This window comes from Podarcis cretensis (assembly GCF_951804945.1).
Source record: "Podarcis cretensis genome assembly, chromosome: 5".
Taxonomy (NCBI): Eukaryota; Metazoa; Chordata; class Lepidosauria; order Squamata; family Lacertidae; genus Podarcis; species Podarcis cretensis.
In genome coordinates this window covers 93,634,097-93,659,779 of record NC_137174.1, presented here as the reverse complement: position 1 = coordinate 93,659,779, position 25,683 = coordinate 93,634,097, and the positions used below count along the sequence as shown (strand labels likewise).

The window sequence follows — 25,683 nt, the reverse complement described above, 5'->3', positions numbered from 1 at the left end:
TGGGGTGTGGGATTTTGATGAATTGGGATATGGATGAAAGTACAAGCTGCTGAACTGTGCCAGGCAAGGAATTCCTGGGCTGGCTTATGCAAACCAACCTGGCCAGGCTAGTGAAGAACAAAGCCAAAATACATTGATGGCCCATCGTAGAGGAATTCTTTGGCCTGGGTAGACAGATATTGCCAAAGTGGTGGGGTGTGTGTTTGAAGTGGCAGGAAAATGTGTGGTTTTTTAGCAAGGTGTCCTGGGAAGAAGGTGGAGAAGAAAGAATGGGATCCATCTTGGGCAGGTTGGCTGAAGGCTGGATGGGAGAGAGATGCCTTGGACTCCAGGGCTGCACTCCTGTGGGGAACAAGCCCCTCTTGAAATGGCCATGCTGTAAGATCTGGACTCCCTCCATGTAGACTGTAGGTGTAAATAGGTGAATAAATCACATTTCTTAAAGCTACGAGAGTCTTAGCTGCGACTCACTTATCCAAAGCAGTGGTTCCCAGTTAGGGGTCCGGAGACCCCTGGGAGTCCATGGAACACACCCAGGGGGTCCGCGGCTCCATCCCCTGCCAGGGACTCACTTACCTTGTTAATTACAGAGAAAGCCACAATGATGATACATGGCTCACCCAGCCTCTGCTTGTGACCAGGACCTGCTTGCTGGCAGGGGAAAAACTTGTGAAAGAGTTGCTGGATGGCAAGTGAGCTGGGATCAGGCTAAAACCCCTGACACAGTTTCTTGAGGCTCTTGCAATTGGAGGGGGCAGAGAGAGAAAGAGCGCGTGAGAGAGTACAAATGGCTTGCTCCACGGGGTGGATTCACATGCTTATCATTTTTTAAATGTCTGTTTTGTTGTCTGTATTTTAGTATACCTAAAATACTTTGCTTATTAGGGCCCCACATTTTCTTCAGAAAATTTTCAGAAGTAGGGAGTCCATAGCTTGGCTTCTGAAAAATAAGGGATCCTCAGTAATTAACTAAATGGGAACCACTGCTCCAAAGGAACACACACCCTGGGTGAGTGCCTGGAACCCATTGAAATCTTGCTACCACTCAGTAGGGAGTGGGAGTGACACCCAACTTTTGTAACATTATCATCATCATCATCATCATCATCATCATCATCATCTTTTATTATTTACCTTCTATGCAAGTGTCTCAAGGTGATGTACAAACAGCAAAATCCAGGAATAACATGGAGAAGGCTCGGCACATATACAGTGGTACTTTGAGTTGCGTTCCGCTCTAGTTACGGAATTTCAGCTTACAAACGCGACCAACCCGGAAGTATATACTTCCAGGTTCACCATGCGCGCATGCGCAAAAGTGATCTGCACGCTTTGCGCATGTGCAAAAGCAATCTGCGCACTTCGCACATGTGCGAAAGAGGCGCTCTAGTTGCAGACTTTTTGGGGTGCAAATTGCACCCTGAAACGGATTAAGTCCGCATCTAGAGGTACCACAGTATTTAAAATACAATACAAAATAGAGACCTGCTCATCCTGATGGAGGTGTCTCCAATTGCAGCAATAAATAAATGTTAATTCAGGGAGCGTATGTGCCTATAGGAAGTCTTAAGCCTTGCACCAGGATGCTTTAAAGTACATGGGATATCCCTTAAGCCCTCTTGAGAGGATGTCCCCTGTGTCAAACCGCTTGCTAAGCCCAAATCCAGGGATTGTCCCTTGGAAGGGAGCGCCAGCACTCTGCAGCCAGTGCATCCCTGCTGGAAGAAGAGAGGAAAGAGCGAGAGGCCAGCCCTCCCCACGCGAAGAGCCTGCTTCCTCCGCCTCACCACCAGCGACACTCCAGCCAGCCAGCCAGACAAAACAAGGCAGGACCTGCCAGAGGCTGTGTGAAAAAAAAGGCTGTCTAGAGGCACTTTTTAAAAACTGCTCTGTTTGTTTGGTTTTCTTAAATGGACCTTTTGCACTGAAGCGATGGTGGCGGCTTGGAAAAAACAGCAGGGAAGAGAGCTGGATCTCTTCAAGCTAACAGGTTGGCTTTTTGTGTGGCGGTGGGTGGGTGTGCACAAAATAAATAATGCCGTTTGCAGCACCGAACTTCTAAAAGGCACCGCTGCATTGTGTAGTCTCTGCATGTCGCAGAGGGCAGGTTTTTTAAAAAGATATATTTCAGAAGCTGCTTCAAAAAGCAGTCGAGCCCTGCTGTTCGTCCCTTCCTTTTCCATCTCTCTCTCTCCACTGGTTCTGCTAAAGCTAACAACTTCCTTTATTTCTAGAGAATGCTTTATGGGGAATGATTGAGGTCACCCAGCATGTTTGAACCCTGAGAGGACATAATCCTACCTTTGCCATGCAGCCTGTTTCCAAGTGGGTGGGTGGGCTTTTAGGGGATTGATGGGCATAGATTGTGCTGTTTGCTTTGAATGACTTCGTTGCCAGTGTAATATGATCGAAGCAATGGGCATTACTGTTTGGGGTTGCTTTCTGGCTGCTCAGAATGGGCTGAACCCACTTAGTCCCTGTGTAAGGTTTTTGTAGTGGCAGAGAGAATCGGTTGAATGCATGGAAGACCTGTGGCATCTCACCCTGTACGGAGCAGCGATCCTGATCAGATTTAAGCAGCAGTAAGTTCCATTTGAACTCCATGGGATTTAACTACAGAGTCTGAACCCACACATAGGATCAGGGTTTAATAACGTCCACAGCGTTAAGCATAGCTGATAATAAGTCACAGAGATGTCAGATCAGACCACTGGAGACTTCCATAGATTATTGTGAAATGAATTTTTCAATGGGAACATTGCCAAGGATTTTCTTTGTTCCTAGGTTTCAGGAAACTCCACATCCCTTCTATGCAAATGCAGGACAACAATTTGCAATTTTCTTTTATAAATATTTTGCAGCTCAGGCTATGATTCTGTATAAATAAAAAAAATCATTTTAACAGAATGGAGGAGGAAAACTGCTGCGAGAACAGTGTCATATCCTCTATTTCAACAAGGGAATTCTTGGAGGTTGTCCGGCAGCATTCTTGCACTGCAACAGTTGTCTGCAAGATGGTAAATTAATTTGTTCCCTTTCCCTTTCAGCAATGTGAAATAGTTCAGAACAGAATTAATATGGTTTTTACTTAAGGCAGGCAGGCAGATGCTGTGTTTTAATGCAGCCAATGGCAATATTGGAGTTATATTCTCTTGCACAATCTTGCCCGTGCAAAATATATTTTTTTTCAGTATGAAACATGGACTATCTCTCCGTGTCTTTTGCGAGGCTGATGGCATTCATCTTTTCAAATGTGCTCTCATTTCAGTTCCAGCAGATAATGAATAGAGGCAGCGAGTTGGATATTACACACAGAGAAATATTCAGAATGCTCACAACGTGCACTTTCCGTATGCATCACTTGTTGTGATGTATTTGGGGGGCTGCTTCGTTATAAGGAACAGACGTATAGCTAGGGCATGGAGGGGAGGAATATGAGACTTATCTATATAAGTCTGAGAAAGCTGTCAGTTCAAAACTTATGATGAAGGCACTGTTCTCCCTAATTAGATTTGAGTGATTGCTTTGTAATATAGCAAACGTTCAACCCTTCTCAAATAAAGGGAAAACACAAAATTTCCACTCACGTAAAAGAAAGAAAGAAAGATTCGAACCCTTATCTCAAATGCACTTACTTTCCACAGGCAGGGAGTATTTGACATACATGTTACCATGTGATTCTCTGCTTGCATTCTGAAATTGTGCACTCACCAGTGGGCCTGTACCATGTGCTTTTCTCTGTGTATATCAGCACTCCACCTGTGTTTTATGCAGTGATGATGGCTGACTTCCTAACAGGGCTGGCCTATCCATGACATGAGGCAGACTGAGGCAGCCACCTCTGGTGGCAGAATCAAAGGGGTGCAAACCCCCTCCCTAGGGCTAGAGAACTGAGGAGAAGCGACTGTGGCAATTTCCAGGTTCTGGCGAGTTCTGCAAAAGCCTGACCTGGAGGCACCCACAAATGTTGTGAGATCAAGGTGCTAATGCCGTTGTTCTTCAGGGTTTCATGCTCTCAATGGGGGTCTACTGAAGTTAAAGGAAACATAGGGAAATGGATGCAAGTTATCTCTAACATACATGCATGTAAGTGTTTGCAGATGGAAGCTGAGGTGCCATACAGTGTACAGCCTATTGTGTTAAAGCATTGCAGCTGCAGGTGTATATTTTGTACTATGTACAGCGGCGTAGCGTGGGTTGTCAGCACCCGGGGCAAGGCAAGTAATTTGCGCCCCCTAACCCGGGGCAAGGCAAGTAATTTGCGCCCCTAACCCCTAACCTGCCGCCGCTGCCAGCTTCTTCTTGCTGCTGCCTGGGCTGGGGTATTTACGGTAAGGTAGCCACGGTGGCGGCGGCGGATCCGTGTCAGGTGATCTGAGGCGAGTTGCCGCTGGCGCTGCTGCCCAAACGACGCCGCTTGCCCAAAGGAGGAGGAGGGCAGAGAGGCGAGGAAAATGCAACATGGCCCAGCAGCTGCGGCAGCGGCAGCGGCAGCGGGGCTGTGAGGAGGGGCTGCCTGGCGCGCCCTCCGCGGCCAGTGCTGAGCGCCGCTGCCTGCCGGACGCCTTCAGCCTGGACGCGCGCACAGCTCGTCGGTTCCGCAAGACATGGGGCTCTGCTACAGCCTGCGCCCGAGGCTCTTCGGCGACTCCGGAGGCCGCGAGCCCGCCCCCCCAGATGTAGCACCCGGTGCGGCCGGCCCCCCCTGCACCCCCCACGCTACGCCACTGACTATGTATAATGTTATAGTAGGGCAGTTGTGTTTCTCTAGTTAGCATAAAAGGTAAAGGACCCCTGACAGTTAAGTCCAGTCGCAGGCAACTCTGGGGTTGCAGTGTTCATCTCGCTTTACAGGCTAAGGGAGCCAGTGTTTGTCCACAGACAGTTTTTCCGGGTCATGTGGCCAGCATGACTAAGCCACTTCTGGTGCAACGGAACACTGAAACCAGAGCAGCGCATGGAAACGCCACTTACCTTCCCGCCAGAGCGGTACCTATTTATCTACTTGCACTTTTGGGCGTGCTTTCGAACTGCTAGGTTGGCAGGAGCTGGGACAGAGCAGTGGGAGCTCACTCCATCACAGGGATTCGAACCACTGACCTTCTGATCGGCAAGCCCAAGAGGCTCAGTGGTTAAGACCACAGCGCCACCCGCATCCTCTAGTTAGCATAACTTCAACCAAAACAACAAGAATCCTCTTGGGATTTGAATCGGAGAAAGACAGGACTGTTGAAGGATAAACAAATTCAGCATATAGGAGGCAGAGTAGAGCCTTTAGCAATATGAAACAGCTGGATATTCAGTGAGGTGATACTGTATTATAATTGGGGTATTTCACGCAAGTCCCTATTTTCATGTGTAAAATACTGCAGCGCATGAAATTGGAAGTGAAATTTTTTTGTAAAATTGCTAAACATGCATACATGAAAAAATGAGGGGAAGCATCACCTGCAATCCTAAATAAACTTGTCAGGGAGTAAGCTCCATTGAACTTAATGGGACTTACTCCTGAGGAAATCTATGTAGGCTTGCATAGTATGCCTGCATTTCGTAGAAAATGAATTTTCTAATACACACGAACTCAGTCATTGGAAAACTCTCTCACCGTAAGGCGGTTGGATTTGGAAAAAGTGACCAGAGCAGTTTTCTTCCCACAAAAGTATGAGCTAAGCTGAAACCGATTCAGCAGCTGGCATGGATTAGTAAAGCAAACCCTGAGCAGAACAGAGGGACAGCAGCAAATGAAGCCATATCTGTATGGCCAGCACCATAACCCAGCAAGGCTGGGCATTAGCCAGGCCAGGTCCCTGTTGTGGGCAAAGGGACCACCCTGCTGATAACAATATATTCTCAGTTTGTGCCAGGAGCACATGAGAAGTTCAGAGGTCTCTGTAAGACTCCTTCCCTACCCCAAATAATCCACATGTCCCAAAGGAATTGGAAGGGGGCGTGCTTAATCTCTAACTTTGTGCAGGATATTCTCTTAAATGCAGTGGAGCGCATCTGGATCTTAGTGAGATTCATGGGAGTCTAACATGAAGTGAGGGAGCATTTCTGCTCCCTCCAGCACTCACACACATAGCTGTCAACATTTCCCTTTTTTAAAGGGAAATTCCCTTATTCCCGATAGGATTCCTCGCAAGAAAAGGGAAAAGTTGACAGCTATATGTGTTTGTGGTGTTCTGTCATGTTATAATTACTTATTATTTGGAAGCCGCTTTGGGATTCATTTTAATGAAAAGCGGCATATAAATACAACCAACCAACCAATCAACCAAATTGACCTGCGAGGCTGTTTTCCCTAAAGCACGTGACGATCACAAATGAAGCAGACACATGGCCGAATCTTTCTGTTATGTACTGAAGTTCTCACCCTGGGCCAGCAGGGGGATACTGTAGATAGTTTTCACTCAGGTCCGCATATGCAAATAAGGAATTGAAAGTGACGTTCAGTGATTGGACAGAAAGTTGTTACTGTTGCTTTGTAGTGGAGCTCTATATAGGCAGGTTGGCTGAACCCTTCAGCCCAGTTCTCTTCTGTCCTGCGAATAAACAAGAGCTGTCTGAAGAATCGCTGTGTCGTCTGATATGTTCGCCCACAACTTAACACTTTCCTTGCAGCAAAGAGCTTTGACAGCCCTTTGCTGAGCATAGGACAGGCAAAGCCCCTTGAGCTGTGGTCCCCAAGCACCCAACATCCAGCTGGCTGCCAGATGCGGGGAAATGCTGGGCAAGAGACTTTGGCAAGTGGATGAAGCCACTTGCTAATCAATCAATCCGCTGATGCCATAATGATGTCATGTGATTGACAGGTGGATTGTCCCACCCACCTGCCAAAGTTCTCCTGCTGGGTTGGGGACAGATAGTGATATATCCCATATATCCCATTGGTCCAAAAAGGTTCCCCACCCCTGCAGTAATCTCTTTGCAATACCGCCATTACCCTTTGGAAGGCTGACATACAACAGACACCTCTTTCATAATGTTGTATGCCACCCCAGCCTCCAAGCCGTGTGAGATTCCAATGTTGATTTCCCAGGGCTTGTGTTTTCCTTAGAATGAGAGACAGCAGAGACTGTGGTGTCTTTAGGATATATGGTTTATTTACACACACACCCTGAGCCTACGATGGAGGGCTTCACAGTATTAACACTCTCAAAGGGTCTTGCTTCCCCCATAGCCATAGCCTTGTATTCAAACAGAAATCAAGCATAACTCTGTCTCTCTGGCTTCCCAGCCTACTGCTTCCAGCTTCTAGCTGCCAGCTCACAAGACTCAACTCTCCCTTCTCCTCCCCGGTCTTTGTATTTCTAACTACCACCCATTTGCTGTCTGGCACAGATCCACTTCCTTCATTCCCTTAATGGCCCATTACCTAGGCTATCACCCAAGGAGGAAGCCAGCCTTGTTATTCCAGAAGTTTGAATCCTTTCTTATATTTTAACATTTGCTGGATCCAGGGTCTCAGCATAACAGCCTAATTCCCCCGCCCCGACTTCTGTGTGCTGGCACACATCTGTTTTGGGAGACAACGGAGGAGTGCACCTTTGGGGGTGAGATGAAGCTGTTGGAAGGTTGCAGTCCGATCCATAGCAATGCTTTGAAATGAGTAATTCTCAGATTACTCATATTTCTGCAGTAGGCTCGGTAACAGCAATACCAATGAAAGCCTTTGCTTTGTTTGAGTATTCAGCATACACAGATAGGGAGAAAAACAGTATGCTAAGCCCTGTTAAAAGCTGTGGCTGGAATAATTATCCTCCTTTTCTTACTCCCTCTTCCCTACACTGCAAGGCTGGCTCGACCATTGGGCAGAGTGAGGCAGTCACTTTGGGCAGCTGGTTTTGGGTATCATGAAAGGGCAGCCTGCTCTTAGTTGTTTTAATTCATCATTATTGTGCTTTTACTCCCAGTGAGAGACGCTTGTGGGATTTTCTGCCTGAGATGCCAAAATAGCTAGACCAGTCTTGGATGTGTCTATGTGTCTCGGTAGGGAGTCATCGCTCACTATTCTGCTTCAGGCAGCAAATGTCTTTTTGGCCGGCCGTATCACAGAGACGGAATAGAAGCCAAAGCTCTGTGTTAGGAGGATGATCAGCTGAAACACTGATCCAGATTCAGCCTTACAGGCGGAGGATTTTCCTTGTGATTAAATGCAAAAAACCCACCCCCAACAGCCCTATCATTAGATACGGCTTCTGCCCGTGTATGCTAACTGGGTCACGTTTTTTCTCCATCCGTCTGTCCGCACCGGGAGCTTTGCAGAATAAGCTGTGCTCATAACCTCTCCTTCCCTTGCAAGAGCAGCATTCGGATTCCCTGCTACCAGCATGCAGATCTTGTGTCCCAGGCTGGGTGAGCTAAGCAGAAATAGCAATTACCATCAGCACCCCCAGGGCAGCTCCCGCTTCCTTTATTTTAACACCTCTGCAGTGCTTCTTTCACCACGACTTGGCCTTCAGAGGAAGAGTCACTGAGCCATGGCAATCTGCCTGCTGCAATTTGTGACTTGTTTCCACTAGCGCAAAGGGGTTTTTTTTGGGGGGGGGGTCTGCCACTGACTGTACTTGTAGGGCAGAGATGGGAACATATCAAGCCCGGGGCCAAGATGTGGCCCTCCAGGTCTTTCCGTTTGTTCCTTGGGAATCTCCCCAAACTGTATCAACTCCCCAGGCTAACATCCTTCTCTGGACTTTCTTTGCACCGTAAGAAGGCTAGAAGAGGCTGCTGGATCAGGCCAATGGCCCATCCAGCTTAGCATCCCATTCTTACACTGATCAACCACATGCCTGTGGGAAACTCAAGAAGATTTTCCCCTCCTGTGGTTTCCAGCAACTAGCACTCAGAAGCATTGCTGTCTCCCATTTGTGGAGTCAGAGCCCATGGCTACTAGCCACCCTTGAGTGTTTTTGCCTGGGGAAAATGCTGTTGAACTTAGGTCATAGAATCAGAATCATAGAATTGTAGAGTTGGAAGCAATCCCTAAGGGTCATCTAGTCCAACCTCCCGCAGTGGAGGTCCCATAGGCATCTGGTTGGCCCCTGTGAGCAGGGCTGGCTCAAGACATTATGGTTCCTGAGGTGAACCATAAAATAGCACCCCCCACCCCACCGCCAGGGAGGATGAGGTGAGTGAAGATCTACATCAGGAACCAAAAGGGAATAAATATCTACATTGGGAACAAAGGCGGGGGAATCAAATCAACCTTACCGGGTGGCTGACCTGGAAATCAAAGGCTGGCACAGGAGAAATGGGACCCACTCTGAATCTGGAGCAGCAGGAACAGTAGGCAGGGAAGAATACTGTATTTTTTGCTCTATAAGACGCACCAGACCATAAGACGCACCTAGTTTTTGGAGGAGGAAAACAAGAAAAAAATATTCTGAATCTCAGAAGCCAGAACAACAAGAGGGATCGCTGCGCAGCGAAAGCAGCAATCCCTCTTGCTGTTCTGGCTTCTGGGATAGCTGCGCAGCCTGCATTCGCCCCATAAGATGCACACACATTTCCCCTTACTTTTTAGGAGGGAAAAAGTGGGTCTTATAGAGCAAAAAATACGGTAAGTCTGGAGGTCCTGCAGGATTTCCCAGTGGCATCTTTCAGCAACCAGTGACCCAGACTTGAGTAGGAGCAGTGGACCATGGATTTCTATAGCAGACACTGGTTGCCTGTTTTGGGAGCTACCTAATTCCAAGGACAATTCAAGGATCAGAGTTTTGGGTTCATACTCATGTGGCCAAATGCTTGCTGAATCAAGCTCACCATGCTCTCCTAATGCATCTCAGTGAAAATGTCTTGAGGGAGGCCTATCCAAACCAAAGGAACTGTTCTCAAGCGGCTTCCAATGTCCACGAAGAGCCTCAACACAGACAAACGCATGATTCCGCGCTGCAAACCGTTCCTCTCGCCGGCTACTTGGGAATGAGTCACATAATCAGATTATTCCTGTTGATCTTATTAACAAGTTCATTGATCTGTTGTGTGTTTATTCAGTTAACTCTTCTTCTACTTGATTGTAATGACTAAGCTTAAGAGACCAGGCAAAAGATCCATAACGGGCATAGCACCATTTGCCAGCGCCTGAGCAGCTGCGCACACATACGGCAGGTGGGGGCAGAGGGTGCCCATTCAGCCCAGGCTGAGACAGGGCACAGAGGGTGCTCTTCACCCCCCGCTCCCCCGCCACCAACGGGCAGGTGCTTGCACACCAGGTGGGGCACAGAGGGCGCATGCCAGAGATCTCTGCGGGTGATGCCTGGTTCACACCCCCCCCCCCCAGATTGTGCACCCAGGGCATTGCCCACCCTGTCCTACCACGCTATACCACTGATCCATGATTAGGAATATTTCACCTCATTCACTTACCAGGGCAAGGATTCTTCCATCAGTTGCCAGTGACATCATCGCTCCTGCTTTGAGCTTTTCTCCCCCTGCATTACTTCTCCACCACACAACAGCTGGGCACTGTGGACAGCCAACACATGCACTCATGTACACACAGTGCACACAGCTACCAGTAGGGAGAACGGGTTGCAATGCAGCACAGAAAGGGTGCATAGGAAGTGGGTGATGAACCATCAGCCCATAGCTAGGCTGAGTCTCGTGCAGAACAAAGATGTCTCAGTGTTCTGCTGTGGCTCAGCTGGTCTTTAATTAAGCAATAAGGCATTGCCCTGTCAATCGGCTGCACACAGTTCGGTCTTTCTCTCCAGCTGGTCATCTTTCTGGCAGTCATTTGGAGGCCATTAACATATAAATGAGTTTGGTTATGTTGAGGAGCAGGAGGGGGCAGCAGGACAAGATAATATTCGCTGTTGTGCACTTGGCTGGAGTTGCAGTGACCACATGTTCTGCTTCACAGAGGACAGTCGTCTGTTTGAAGGGCTGTTCAGTCTGAGTCTCATTTAGAAAGCTAAGAAGGGAGAACAGGAGGGGCTTTGAAGATGCCCATCACCGGATAGTACCTAGATAGTAAGACTGAGCAGGCACACAGGTCATGTGGTCACAGCCTTCCCTACTATTTTGAGATCATTGTATTTTTATTTACATTATACTTTGCATTTCTAAATTTGCATCTGTACACGACTATACATCGGTACCTGGTTGACAGCTGGAACAGAATGCAAGACTAGATGGGCTTTTGGTCTTATCCAGCATGGTTCTTATTATTTCTTGAAAAAATTACCATGGGCATATTCCATGGGAATTTCTTCTTCTGCCCTCTTTTCCGCCGACACTTTCCCCTTTTTCGGCTATGTGTATGTGGCCACCGTAGCTTCAGCTTCTGCTCCTTGTGCAGTGCTTGGGCTGCCCTACCATTAGACAGAATGAGACAGCCCCTCAGGTGGCAGATGCTGGGTAGCAGCAATGGCGCGCGCGCACACACACACACACACACACACACACCCCGGCTGTTTTTCCTGAGCCCCCAGCCATCCCCCTCTGTTGGATGATAGAGCCTGCTGCATTCAGGTGTGGTAGAGGAGACATAAAGCAGCAAAGTACATAGAGCTGAAGGAGGAAGTTGGAACAGCGGCTCTCTTTCCCACTTCCTGTTTTGGTTCTTTGTGCTTTTCAAGGCTCAGGTTAATTCTGCCATATTTGACTTTTACCTGGATTCCTTGGAAAAGTGAAGGGTGTTCACACACGTGCTTTCTCTCTTTCTGTCTCTGGGGGAGATGGAGGAAGGGGGACCAGAGTGGGTGTCGCCCACAGCACCTGCTCAGAATTCCAGATATGCTCACAGGCCTAAAATGGTTGGTGACCCCTTAGTTTATCAAAATGACCCTTGAAATCTCTTGAATAAATGCCTCCCATTGTCACTGAATTAACCTTCTTCCTCTTCCACTTCCAGTGTCTTCTTCAGAATTGGAAAAAAAAAATGATGGAAGGGGAAAATGAGTCTGTGCAAAATAAATTAAACGATAGCGTGCTTAACTTCATTTTAAGTAGGGAATTGGGAAGCTCAGCTGTATAACTCTTTGCTCCGGGGGATTAGATGGTTATCACTTATGCTTCTGAACTGGACAGAAGAGTACTATCAGCCAGATGGGACATGGTAATTGCTTCTTCCTTTTTCTTTAGCAGAAGCAGCATTTTTTTCAGTGCCATAGCAAAGCAAGCATGCTAAAAGATGCTTCACTTCATCTCTGCAAACCTGGTTTTGCAACTGAGCATGCGCTTTACAGGGAGCTACAGCTAATCTTTCACATGCAGTGGGTTTTATCCAAGGCTAGAATCAGTATCTGGTACCGTATGAGGAATAAATACATTCACAGATTTAAAAACAGGTCTCATTTGTGCAGCACGTTTCTTAGCTGCACATTCACAAGTTCTACAAGTGCACACCTTTGAAAAATATAATATACAACTTGTCTCTCTGTTTATTCCATTTATGTTGCATCTCGAGGAAGATGAGAGATGTTGATCAGGGAGGTGTGTCAGAAGAAGAAGGAACTTATATGCATTAGTGTCTAAGTGGTTATATTATGTATTTTTTGTAACTTTAGTTGTTTTAGTTTGTTGCACACTGCTTTGAGATATCTGTGTATATTTAGTGGTATAGAAAAACAGCCTAAATAAATATACTAAAATAAATATTGCAGCTAGCATTCCAGTTTCCTTTCCATTTTTCTACGTGATGGCTATTTATGATGTCTTTTGTTTGTTTTTTAAGTTGTTGCTGTTTATCAGTTTTGCGCCTTTCACTGATGTAGCTGCTTCGAGCATCTTCTGGCAAGACTCTGTGATCCCCAAACACAATATCATAAATCACAGTTCCCGGCTCGCAACTCGGGCTAATTTTACTCTGCCGTTGCTTAAATGCACAGTCAGCAGCTTCCCTGAGCCCTTAATTCCACTGAGTAACTTTTCCATATTAATAAAACACTCTATTGTGTATGTATGTGTGTGGATGGCCTTGATATGTCACTCTTGACGGATTGCATTGAAACACTTAAGCTGTGACAACCCTCACATCGTCCCTCCCCTCCCTTGTATTAATTCTTGCACACATTATGATAATCCAGCATGCAGAAGGCGATTTGCTTGCTAAATGACCCAGATTTTCTCCGCGGTCGTATGGTGAGTGGGATAGTAGGACAAAGTAGGGACCTTCTGAACCCTTACATCCCAGCTTAATCGTTGAAATCATCTGGTGAAGCACTGATAGATGTCCCCCACGTTACGGAGGCCTGACCGACCTTAGCTAGAAGTCAGATGTTCGTGTTGGTTTGCAAGCCCCCTCCACAGAGGCTGGCCCCTCTCACTGTCCTCGGAGCTTGCATACCGGTAAACTCCTCTGGCTGACATCCAGACAGACCAGGGAGATTTTGATAGGCGACATTTTCCCAAGCGTGGGTAAAATGCACAACCCCTCCCTCCTGCTTCCGCAGGGGAAAGAAAATAAGTCAGAAATCTATTTACATGATGTTTATTTCTGACATTACAGCACTAGAGAAAAACACGTCCTTTCAGTTCAGATCTTCCAGCAAGTCTAACAAACTTCCTGAACATGCGCAAATGGAAGGTTTCAAGTTACACTCTTCATAAAGACTTATCCAGCCTGTGAACGTCCTGGGAAATTCTTTCCCACAGATAGGCACATCATGTGATGTCAACAATCTGGCTGTCTGCAGCGGTGATGTTTCCATATACTGACAATTCGGTGTCACCAGCCCTGTGCTATGAAATACTCTTTCGGCTGAGATTAGACAGGCAGACTCTCTCTATTAACTTTCAGGTGTCTCTTAAGGACATTTTTAGTGCCCATAGGTCATGTAGTCCAACCCTCTGCAATGCAGGTAAAAGGTACCCCTGCCCGTACGGGCCAGTCATGTCCGACTCTAGGGTTGCGCGCTCATCTCACTCAAGAGGCCGGGAGCTGGCGCTGTCCGGAGACACTTCCGGGTCACGTGGCCAGCGTGACTAAGCGGCATCTGGCGAGCCAGCACCAGTGCCACACACGGAAACGCCATTTACCTTCCCGCTATAAAGCGGTACTTATTTATCTACGTGCACTTAGGGGTGCTTTCGAACTGCTAGGTGGGCAGGAGCTGGGACCGAAAGACGGGAGCTCACCCCGCCGCGGGGATTCGAACCGCCGACCATGCAATCAGCAAGTCCTAGGCACTGAGGTTTTACCCACAGTGCCACCTGCATCCCCTGCAATGCAGGAGTGGCCGCTAAAGATTCCCTGAGGAATGGGCCAGGCGGACGGTGAGATCAGGGATGAATGAGTGTGCAAAGTACGGAGAGAGCAGGATGGGAAAGGCACCGTCAGGAGTCATGACACACGTCAGCTGGACAAACTGGGCAGATTACGGAACAGGGCTCTTTACCTGGCAGGCTCCAGTCCCCTAACCCCCACTTGAGAGCCCACCAGCACTGCTCCACATACCTGTTTGGCCTCTTGTCCTGGAAAGAAAGGAGCAGCGATTGTGTCCTGGGAGAGAAGGAGCAACAACCGCTATTACTTCAGTTTGGAGCTACATTTAGGAAGGCAGAAAGCTGCTCTATAAATGGTCTATCTAGCTCAGTATTGTCTGCACAGATTGGCAGAGGCGCCGAAATGTTTCAGACTGGGGGATTTCTCCCAGCCCTACCTGGAAAGGCTGGGGATCGAACCTGAGGCCTTCTGCATGCAAATTAGATGCTCTGCCACTGAGCCATGGCACCTTCCTCTATGCTGGATGTGTGTGTGAGAGAGAGAATGAGAGAGGGGTTTTTCGGTTTCTCAGTCTGTCTGGGTCTTCCTCTTTCTCTGCATGTGTGTGATGGAGAGAGAAGGGGGCTGCATTGATCACAGGCTCAGTTCCTTGAGAGAGTGCTTGTCCGCTGTGCTCAGTTCTGTCGCCACATTATTTGCTAGCTTGTTTTCTTATTTGAGAGGTTTCTGTCCCATCCTTCAGGTAGAACCTTTCAGAGCAGCCAGCAAGATAGCGTGCCCTAGGGGTCTTCTTTTACAGGGAGCAAACCTGTAATTTGAAGGGCTGCCCGATTTAAGTCTGCTTTGAAGAGAGAGCAAGCAACAATGTGTTATATTTCTATTTAAATCATTCCACTTAAGAATTATTTCCAAACTTCCATCTGTGTGTATAAATTAGCACAACCAAATTTTATGTAGATTTCTGTCCTTTTTGTGGTGCTGCATTTTGGTTTTTTTGGGCAATGTGCAAATCCCCCCCCCCCATAACAGGGTTAAGCATGGCAGCAACATATACCATTAAGACACCAAAAAATGTTACTAATCATTAGGAGACAACAAGGTAAAGGTAAAAGGACCATTAGGACCATTAGGACTGGACCATTAGGTCCAGTCGTGACCGACTCTGGGGTTGCGGCGCTCATCTCGCTTTATTGGCCGATGGAGCCGGCATACAGCTTCCGGGTCATGTGGCCAGCAGGACTAAGCCACTTCTGGCGAACCAGAGCAGCGCACGGAAACGCCGTTTACCTTCCCGCCGGAGCAGTACCTATTTATCTACTTGCACTTTGATGTGCTTTCAAACTGCTAGGTTGGCAGGAGCAGGGCCCGAACAACGGGAGCTCACCCCGTTGCGGAGATTCGAACCGCTGACTTCCACTGCAGTCAAATGAAAGGTCTTCAGCTGGTGCCAGAAAGATATCAGTCGTAACGCCCATCAAGCCTCCCTGGGGTGTTTGGGGTGCACAACTGAAAAGGCTTTGGCACCCACTTTTATTCTGAAGGTATCTTATTTTTTAGTTTATTTTTTCAGTTATTTCTTTGCTTGCAGTGTTTTATAGACTGCGGTTGTTTCAGTGAAGACTACTCTCTATGAAGACTACTCTGTATGATTTATGCTATATTTGTGATGTTCTATCACGTTCTATCATGCTATTGTTATTTATTGTTATTGTTTGGGATTCATTTGAATGAAACACGGCATAGGAATATAATAAATCAAATCTTCAGCGCTCAGGCAGGTACATAATGCATGTTTGTAACATGACGTATACAGTGGTGCCCCGCAAGACGAATGCCTCGCAAGACGAAAAACTCGCTAGACGAAAGAGTTTTCCGTCTTTTGAGGTGCTTTGCAAGACGAATTTCCCTATGGGCTTGCTTGAGTTCTTGCGAGTTTTTTCCCTCCCCCCCCCTTTTTCTAAGCCGCTAAGCCGCTAATAGCGCTAATCCGCTAATCCGCTAATAGCCGTGCTTCGCAAGACGAAAAAAACGCAAGACGAAGAGACTCGCGGAACGAATTAATTTCGTCTTGCGAGGCACCACTGTAATCTGTGGCTTGGTTCACTATTTCGAGTTATATACCTTGCTCATTTTGGGGGGCTCCGTGCTCTCATGCGGGTCACGGAAGACAAACGCCCTGGGTTTGGGCTGCAACATGTTGGAGGGTATGGATTTGTTTTCTGTTTTCTGACTGTGAAACAGCCATCGGCTGGATTGTGTTGTGGTTTGTCAGGAGTGGATATCATGTCTGGTACTGATGTTGCTTGATATTGCTTGGTGACAGTAATCTGCTTGTAAGCGTGTGCAATTCTCGTACACCTAAGATGAACATAACATTTTTTTCTGTTAGCTCTCCCCTTAGATGTGGAAAGGGCCTCACCCAGGGACCAACATTTTTTTGTTCCAAGAGCTGGCAACTCTATTTCATCTTTTATCCTTTTCCTACAAAATTCCTTTGGTTAGGAGGGGAAAGTCTTCAATACCAGGGACTAGTCTATTTTTAGAAGCAACCTCATATAAAATACATACAGGAGAGTGGGGAGGGGGAACCCAAGCAAAACCATTTCCATTCCTTTGGCAAGCCTGTTAAGTGTTAGTAATAAAATTTCTCTTTCTTTCTTTCTTTCTTTCTTTCCATCCATCCATCCATCCATCAGGCAGATTCTCAGGCAATAGGCGTGCAACTGGAATGGCCTTTGAGGCCATTACCATTTTAAAAATATAGCTTAAAATCATTTCTTGTACTTTATGCCATGTGTGTGTGTGTGTGTGTGTGTATTCACAATGCCTCCCACTTCCTCCTAGGTCGTGTACTCACTATACCTTTAAAGCACACTCAAAACATATCCTTACCCTCAAAGAATTCTGGGCACTGTAGTTTTCCCTGCGCAGAGCTGCAATACCTAGCAACCCTGAACAAAAATACAGTCCCCAGAATTCTGTGAGGGAAATAATGTGTTTCAAGTGGCTGAAAAGGTGTAGCGTGTGCACAGCCCCAATGCCAATTACTGAGAGCATAAGCTGATGAGTTTATTTTATTTTATTTTGGGGTGGAGGTGGGACATTGGTATAAACCCAAGATAAGCATGCAGGACAGGTGTACACTTCTTCTCCTGGATTTATCAGTGGGGAGCCTTGGGGAAAAGTTGAGCTTTCCCTTCCATCAACTGTTGGCCATCTCTATTGGAGAGGACTGTGCCACATTTTCAGAAGTTTAGCTGCAGGGGGAAAAGCAGAGAGGAAAGGAGAACTTGTTGGGAACATTGTGCGCTGTGTAACTTTTGAAGAATGAAGTGCTTGTTACTCAGATGGGGGGCAGGCCTGCTTTACCAGTATTTTGCTCAAAAATAGGCAGTGCTGTTTCAAAGGACTGAAAAGGGGCTTTATCTCCTGCCTGGACTTAATGCAGTCCATGAAGCTCATAGCCCTCAGCTAAGCTGCAATCAGCACTGGCAAAGGCTCAGTTTATGAAAAGCCCGTTTCTGCAAAACATAAGAGGACAAATGCTGAAAGCAATCAGCCTGGAGATGGGATTCTTCTGTTGACAAGTGTCTGTGCCGTCAAGAGTCATATGACCAAATGAAAGCCTATGGTCAAGTCGAAAAGGTGTCTTTCTTTGCGTTGCTGTGGAGATCTGCAAGAGAGCTTCTTCCCAGTTAAGTGACTGGAGGTGTCCCTCATTTCCACCACTCCCACTCTCTCTCTCTCTGTCTGTTTTTTGCGCAGATGAAATCATGCAACAGGAGATCAGGCCTCTCGTTGCTGTGGATATCATAGAACAGCTTCACCGGCAGTTTGCTATCCTGTCAGGTAAGGGTTGGGATTCATTTGTTTTATAGCTCTTGGTAGAACACACCCCTTTAATTGCCCGTTGACAGCTAACCAGGAGAAGCTCTGCTGCAGCTGCTAGGTAGGGGCAGGGGAAAAACTGGGTTTGGTTTCCATTTCAGTGCAAACCTACCTAATTCTGTACTTCCTGAAACAGCACACAAATTCAGTTTGTGATAGGTGACTGGGATACATGAGCCAAAACACAGATATCAGTTGATATTCAAGTGCCTCTGAATTTCATAATGCAGTTCCCCAACCCAAAAAAAATGTACGCAGAAGAGCATATGTTCGGGGGTAAGCCTGCGTAAAAACCCACGCTGGTGAAAATAAAATAGAAAAATGCATTATATTGGGGTAAATCACTTGTAAAAATACATATATTCAGCAGAATTGCATTAAGATGTGCATATTAGAAGAAAAGGACCCTAAAATGTTGATGAATTTTTGTGAGGTGCTTGTTTTAAAACATTATAAACTGATGCAATAATGTGGGTGGGGGAGGGAGGTTAATGGATTGTTTTGTCATTGTTTTCATTATGTATCTGAGATCTACAGATGAAGGGCAGTATAATAATAATAATAATAATAATAATAATAATAATAATAATAACAACAACAACGCAGAAATGTGGAAAACTGTCCCTACAACCAAAGTCCTGGCTCTCTTGAGCCTCATACCCTCAGATTTAAGGAAAGGGCCTGGGAGCTCTGGAATGGGGAGAAGAACCCAGGTTGTTGCTACTTCTTCTGCTGTTTAACAGAAGAGTTAGAGGTGAGGAGGAGCTGCAGTGAGTGTGGTGTAAATGTGCCCCAACCTTTCCTCATAAGGCTCAGTTTCCAGTCCCTTGATCATCTTGGTCGCCCTCCCTGCTGGTCCATATCCTTCAGAAACTGCGGTGCCCAGAATTAATGTATTATTATATTAATATTTAAATGTATGTATGTTTCTAATGTACATAAAGCCTCTGTGAAAAAGGTGTATAGCTGGAAGTTAGAGTGAAGCTGTTGCTAAAGCCTTGGTAGATTTTACTGTTTTTATGCCAGGAGCAAAAGGGAAATGGCAACCCACCCTCTTCCCATTTCAACATCTTGTAATAACAGCCTGGAATTATGTGCAAATGAGTCCAGTGTGCAGTCTGCACCTATGTGATTGATCCCATTATGCACACCAGGAGCTTCTGAGACAAACTGTCACCAAAGATATTAGAGGGGATTTCGTTTCCTTGGCTAGCTTTCTTTCCTTTTGTCTTGGAAGTCAGCTCAGTGCCCTGTTTCCCCCTTTAACGGAAAAAGGGAAAGCCATATATATATATAGCAGGGATGAATGGATCTAGAGCTCACTCTATCTGCTAAAACCCAGAACTGGAATGCCCAGAGCTCAAAAGCCTAAAAACCATGTTTATGCAAAAGATTTCCACATTTTAGCCCAAAACTGAAAGTGCAGGAAGCAGTGATGGAATCAGAAAGGAAGGGACCAAGATGCATGTCCTTTCTCCTGTTCTGATGTGCTCTTCTTGATGGTATACTCTTTCCTCACATGAGAAGCAGTCAGTTCCAGGGGCAGCTGTAGAGGCTCAGCTTCCTTGTGAGAAAAGAATCTCAGAGACTTGGGACCGTGTCAGCAATATCTGCTTGCATACCGGGCAAGTGCGAAGTAAGCCGACACACACACAAGCAGTGTTGATCCAAGGTGTAAGCACACTGGAATATCCCTGCCAGGTTGTATCAAAAGCCTATCTAGTCCAGCATCCTCTTTCCCATAGTGGTTAGCTGGATGCCTCTGGGAAGTCCACAAACGGGGCACCAGCGCAATAGCCATTCCCAGCATCTGGCATCGAGAGGCATGCTGCCACTAATCCTGGACTTAGTATTTAGCCATCCAGTGGCGTAGCGTGGGGGGTGCAGGGGGGGCCGGCCGCACCGGGCGCAACATCTGGGGGTTAGGGTTAGGGGGCGCAAATCCACAGGTTAGGTAAAGGTAAAGGTACCCCTGCCCGTATGGGCCAGTCTTGACAGACTCTGGGGTTGTGCGCCCATCTCACTTAAGAGGCCAGGGGCCAGCGCTGTCCGGAGACACTTCCGGGTCACGTGGCCAGCGTGACATCGCTGCTCTGGCGAGCCAGAGCCGCACACGGAAACGCCGTTTACCTTCCCGCCGGTAAGCGGTCCCTATTTATCTACTTGCACCCGGAGGTGCTTTCGAACTGCTAGGTTGGCAGGCGCTGGGACCGAGCAGCGGGAGCGCACCCCGCCGCAGGGATTCGAACCGCCGACCTTTCGATCGGCAAGTCCTAGGCGCTGAGGCTTTAACCTTTAGCGCCACCTGCGTCCCCTAATCCACAGGTTAGGGGGCGCAAATTACTTGCCTTGCCCCGGGTGCTGACAACCCACGCTACGCCACTGTAGCCATCATGACTCATAGAGCAATAGCACTGTAGAGTTGGTCACCCAGTTCAGCTCCCTGCAATGCAGGAATCACAGTTAAAGAATCCCTGGTGAATGGCCATCCAATCTCTGTTTGAAAACCTCCAATAAAGGGGAGAGAGCCCGTATTTTTGCTTCCTCTTCTCTTCGGAATATTTCATACTTTTCTATTACTGGAAAGAGTCTGTTCCCTTGGAGCAACGTAAAATAAGTACCATATTATTATTATTATTATTATTATTATTATTATTATTATTATTATTATTACTATAATCTCTCAAAGGAGCTGTTGATGGCATTTTACCATTGTACTGTGGAGAGTGTATTAACTTATGGTCTGTGTGTGTGGTTTGGGAGCTGCACGGTCAGGGGAAAAACAATGCTGTCCAGGGTTGTAAAGACTGCGGAGAGAATAATTGGGTGCACTCTCCCCACCTTGGATCAAATCTATGCTTCCAGGTGCCGTAAGAAAGCTGCAGAGACAGAGCAGGATAGTGCGTACCCCAGAAACGATCTCTTTCAGCTTCTGCCTTCTGGAAGAAGGTACAGGGTTATAAAGACTAGGACTAGCCGCCAGAGAAACAGTTTCTATTCAAATGCAATCTTGGTTTTAAACGCAGTGTAAGGTAGTCTCTGTGGGAGTATACTGTATTTAATTATGGGGTATCAGAGTTTTTAGGGGGCTAACCAGGCTGGGGAAGACAGGAGTGCCTGGCGTGCCCTGGTCCATGGGGTCACGAAGAATCGGACATGACTAAACGACTAAACAACAACAAACCAGGCTGGGATAGCTGGGATAGCAGGCTTGTTGGTTTCTGAATGTCTGATGTAGATTTTCAATTTCGTTGTTCTGTATGTGACAACGACAATAAAGATTATCGTATCGTATCAACATTTGTATACCACCCTATACCTGCAGGTCTCAGGGTGGTGACAATATGAAAACACAAAATACACAATAAAAATAAAAACAAGAACAACCCAATAATCGCCCCACTCCTCAACACATTTTAAAAGGGCCTTGGATGTCAATCAGCCAAACGCCTGTTTAAAGAGGAACATTTTTGCCTGGTTCCTAAAGGTGTACAGTGGTACCTCGGGATGTGAACGGAGCCCCGTTCGCATCCTGAACGGAACGCAAGATGCAACGGCGCATCTGTGCGTTCGCGGGTCATGTTTCACCACTTCCGCACATGCACGTGACGTCATTTTGAGCGTCTGCGCATGTGTGAGCGGCGAAACCCGGAAGTAACGCGCTCTGTTACTTCCGGGTTGCCGCGGAGCGCAACTCGAACCCGCTGAACCCAAAGCACATGCAACTCGAGGTATGACTGTACAGCATCGTTTGTATGCAAGAGTGATTTGTGGGCATTGATAGCCTTATTCTCTTCAGAATTCGTCTGATCCTCTTGTAAAACCATCTAAGTTGCTGTCCCTCACTAATCTTGTGGGGGCACTTTCAATAGTTTAGCTATGCACTGTGCGAAGAAGCCCCTACCTCCTTTAGCCTTCTGGCTCACCTGAGTTCCAGGGAGTGGGCAACTTTACTGTCCATGAATTTCTGAATGAGTCATGAGACACAACGCTTATGGGTATAATTCATTTTGCCAGAGATTCCAGACCTTCCAGACCATTCCTCTTTTGCAGTTTCAGAGGAAAGGTGTCCCTTTTTACATTTAAGGCTGCGGCGGGGAACCTCAGGCCTGCAGACATAACTAGTGCCCGCCACACCTCCCTATTTCATCCACAAGGCTGTTATAGCTAAGCCACGACAGCTTCCCCTTCCCCTGACATAATATACTTGCCAAATTGGAGTTTGCAGGCACCAGCAATCAGCTGATTGGCAGCACCTTCAATGTCCCTTGCACAGTATTTTGCAAGCATGGACAAACAGCTGGTTTTTGGTACTTGCATAGCACTGTGGATGGCACTTTGCAAGCCCCGGTGATCAGCAGATTGTCTGGGCTTGCAAAGCACCGACCGCAGAGCTATAGAAGTGCTGCATTGGGGCACATGGTTTCAAACTGTGGAGACAAAAACAGGTTACCTGTTAGTCTTGGCCTGTGAGCTCTGGTAAGGGAGATTAATTATCCTGATCCTCAGGCCTGGTGAAAGGGATCTTTATCTTTTATACATTTCCCCCCCCATAGCCATAACTAGCCCCCCCCCCTCGGAATGTCCTTTTTTGTAAAATACATGGTAATCACTACTATAAGTAATCTACTGTTGATATTTTAGCAAAGGAAATCAAATCTGTTTTTGTTTTTTTAAAGTGCATTATGCCTTTAGGAATCTAGAAAACAAAAGATGTAGATGACTGCAGGTTTCTGACCGTTGAGAAATCTGCAGGAATTTGCATAATCTGAGCACAATAAGCACTGCAGCAAAGCTCGTTTTAATTCATTTCCCCCTAAGACAGGCAGAGAGAGACAAATGAGAGAAGATTGAGGTTTGACAGCTGCGTGATCTGCTTCCTCCATCAGCTGTCGTTGATGGACATCTTTTGTTAACTGGCTAGATGCAGAGAGCGATCTGAGAAGCCGCTTTGCTAAACGTGTCAATTTAGCTCTGGGCCTTGGTCCTGGGTGTGAATGCCAGTTCAACCTAGGTGATGGCTAAACTGTTTTGGCCAACATGCCAACGATAAATTTCGAAGTCTGAGTTGAGGTAATGCCACTGTGGAGCGGTCAAAAGAGTCTTGTGGCATCGCAAAGACTCAGGCTTTGCCTGCATTGGTGACCCATGTAAAAAGGTGAAGGACCCCTGGATGGTTGTTGTTGTTTAGTCGTTTAGTCGTGACCGACTCTTCGTGACTCATGGACCAGAGCACGCCAGGCACTCCTGTCTTCCACTGCCTCCTGCAGTTTGGTCAAACTCATGCTGGTAGCTTCGAGAACACTGTCCAACCATCTTGTCCTCTGTCGTCCCCTTCTCCTTGTGCCCTCCATCTTTCCCAACATCAAGGTCTTTTCCAGGGAGTCTTCTCTTCTCATGAGGTGGCCAAAGTATTGGAGTCTCAGCTTCACGGTCTGACCTTCCAGTGAACACTCAGGGCTGATTTCCTTAAGAATGGGTTTGATCTTCTTACACGTTTGATCTTCTTGCAGTCCATGGGACTCTCAAGAGTCTCCTCCAGCACCATAATTGAAAAGCATCAATTCTTTGGCAATCAGCCTTCTTTATGGTCCAGCTCTCACTTCCATACATCACTACTGGGAAAACCATAGCTTTAACTATACGGACCTTTGTTGGCAAGGTGATGTCTCTACTTTTTAAGATGCTGTCTAGGTTTGTCATTGCTTTTTCCCCAAGAAGCAGGCGTCTTTTAATTTCGTGGCTGCTGTCACCATCTGCAGTGATCATGGAGCCCAAGAAAGTAAAATCTCTTACTGCCTCCATTTCTTCCCCTTCTATTTGCCAGGAGGTGATGGGACCAGTGGCCATGATCTTTGTTTTTTTGATGTTGAGCTTCAGACCATATTGATGAGCTTCAGACCTGGATGGTTAAGTCCAGTCAAAGGCGACTATGGGGTTGCAATGCTCACCTCGCTTTCAGGAAGAGGGAACCAGCGTTTGTCCACAGACAGCTTTCCGGGTCATGTGGCCAGCATGACTAAACTGCTTCTGGCGCAATGGGACACTGTGACGGAAGCCAGAGCGCACAGAAACGCTGTTTACCTTCCCGCCACCTATTCATCTACTTGCACTATCGTGCTTTCGAACTGCTAGGTTGGCAGGAGCTGGGACAGAGCAATGGGAGCTCATCCTGTCGCAGGGATTCGAACCGCTGACCTTCTGATTGGCAAGCCCAAGAGGCTCAGCGGTTTAGACCACAGCGCCACACGCGTCCATATATATATGTGTGTGTGTCTGTGACCATGTAAGGGCTTATCCACAATTACCATTTGTCCCACTGTTCCCAGGCACAGGTCTGTGGTTTAAAGCTCCATGCACAAGCATGTTTGGGGTTATTTTTTGCCCCGGAGCTTTTCCCGAGAAAACTTGCTGTGACCCATCTCTGCCTCTTGGCCGTCTTCCCCTCCAGCCTTGGAGTCTGAATTGCTCTCTGCCACAGCCTCTCTCCTGCTCACTAAGCCCTGATACATCTTCAGATTCTGACACCTTCTCCTCCCAGTCTTCTCCCTCTTCTCCCCATCACTTGCTGGGCTCCGAGCCTTCTTCCCTGGGGAGTTCCCCACCAGGTGCCTCGCACCACTTCTTGGTCCCCAGCCATGACAACAAGGGCCCTAGGTAACTCAGAAGCTCAGCTTCTACAGAAATTTTCCCTGTGTGTTAATCAAGAGATTAATATGTATGTGTTTGTAACAGTAAGAATGCTTTAAGTTAAGTAGAGCAGCAACAATAACTGTTGTTGTTGTTGTTGTTGTTGTTGTTGTATTTCTCTCACCCTGAGGGGCCCGTGGCAACAAACAACTAAACAGTGAAAGTAATACAATATTTTCAAAAAATATTTTGAAATGGAAGAATCAAGTATATATTTGCGTGGCTCTTTCTAAACTGAACAGTTATATGAGAGTAAGGGCAGCAAAACAAAGATGAAATTGATTTTTGATAGAACACAAACCCTTTACTGGATTTTGGCAGAGTGTAGCTCTTGCTTCTGTCAATGTGCACATTTATTTAGGTTATTATAATGTTAAATTTATTGGGCTGTGTCCAGCATTAGCCATGTCAAGTCCATTGGAAATAGTGGTCACAGCCAACTTGGTGCCACTAATTTCAAGGGATCTGCTCTTGAGTACAATTTTGCATTTAGAACATTCCTTTTTACTGTTAAATAAAGGCACCTCTCTGCTTTGTAATTATCAAGGTGTGTGTGAATAACACGTATGATCAATTCCTGAGCTTTTGCATTTCCCATTCCCCTCCCCCGGCCAGAACATTACCTGTCTTCTCCACAAGGTGTCACTGATTCCCCTGCCTCTGAAGGTTTTTTGGCACCAAAGCCATTTCACTGCCATACGTAATTGAAGTCTGCTCCACATATTACAGTCTTCCCCATGTGAAAACACTCTCCTGCAAGAAGTAGTGTCAAACCATTGTGCAAGTGTGGGGTCTGCGCATGCATGTGTTTAACTGCAGGCATATGCACAGGCTAAGAAACTACAGCCAGCCATGGTTCCTCAGGGCATACACTAAGTGTAAACGTGTGAAATCTTCACATGGGGAGCATGTTCAAATGTACTGTGTGATGCAATTTG

General features: G+C 46.8%; 1 protein-coding gene across 11 annotated transcripts in view; it reads left to right on the top strand.

Annotated features, from left to right (window-relative positions):
* Positions 1 to 25,683, top strand: part of MCF2L2 (MCF.2 cell line derived transforming sequence-like 2) — a 218,911-nt gene that overhangs the window by 21,952 nt on the left and 171,276 nt on the right. For 9 of the 11 annotated variants that reach the window (XM_079977629.1, XM_079977636.1, XM_079977635.1 and 6 more), the window contains exon 2: positions 17,933 to 18,016. In XM_079977629.1, coding sequence (XP_079833755.1) covers positions 17,933 to 18,016 — 84 coding nt within the window. Of the gene's footprint in view, positions 1 to 1,835; positions 1,991 to 17,664; positions 17,813 to 17,932; positions 18,017 to 25,683 lie in introns of those variants that run through there. The other 2 variants (XM_079977631.1, XM_079977633.1) reach the window with 2 other exon arrangements.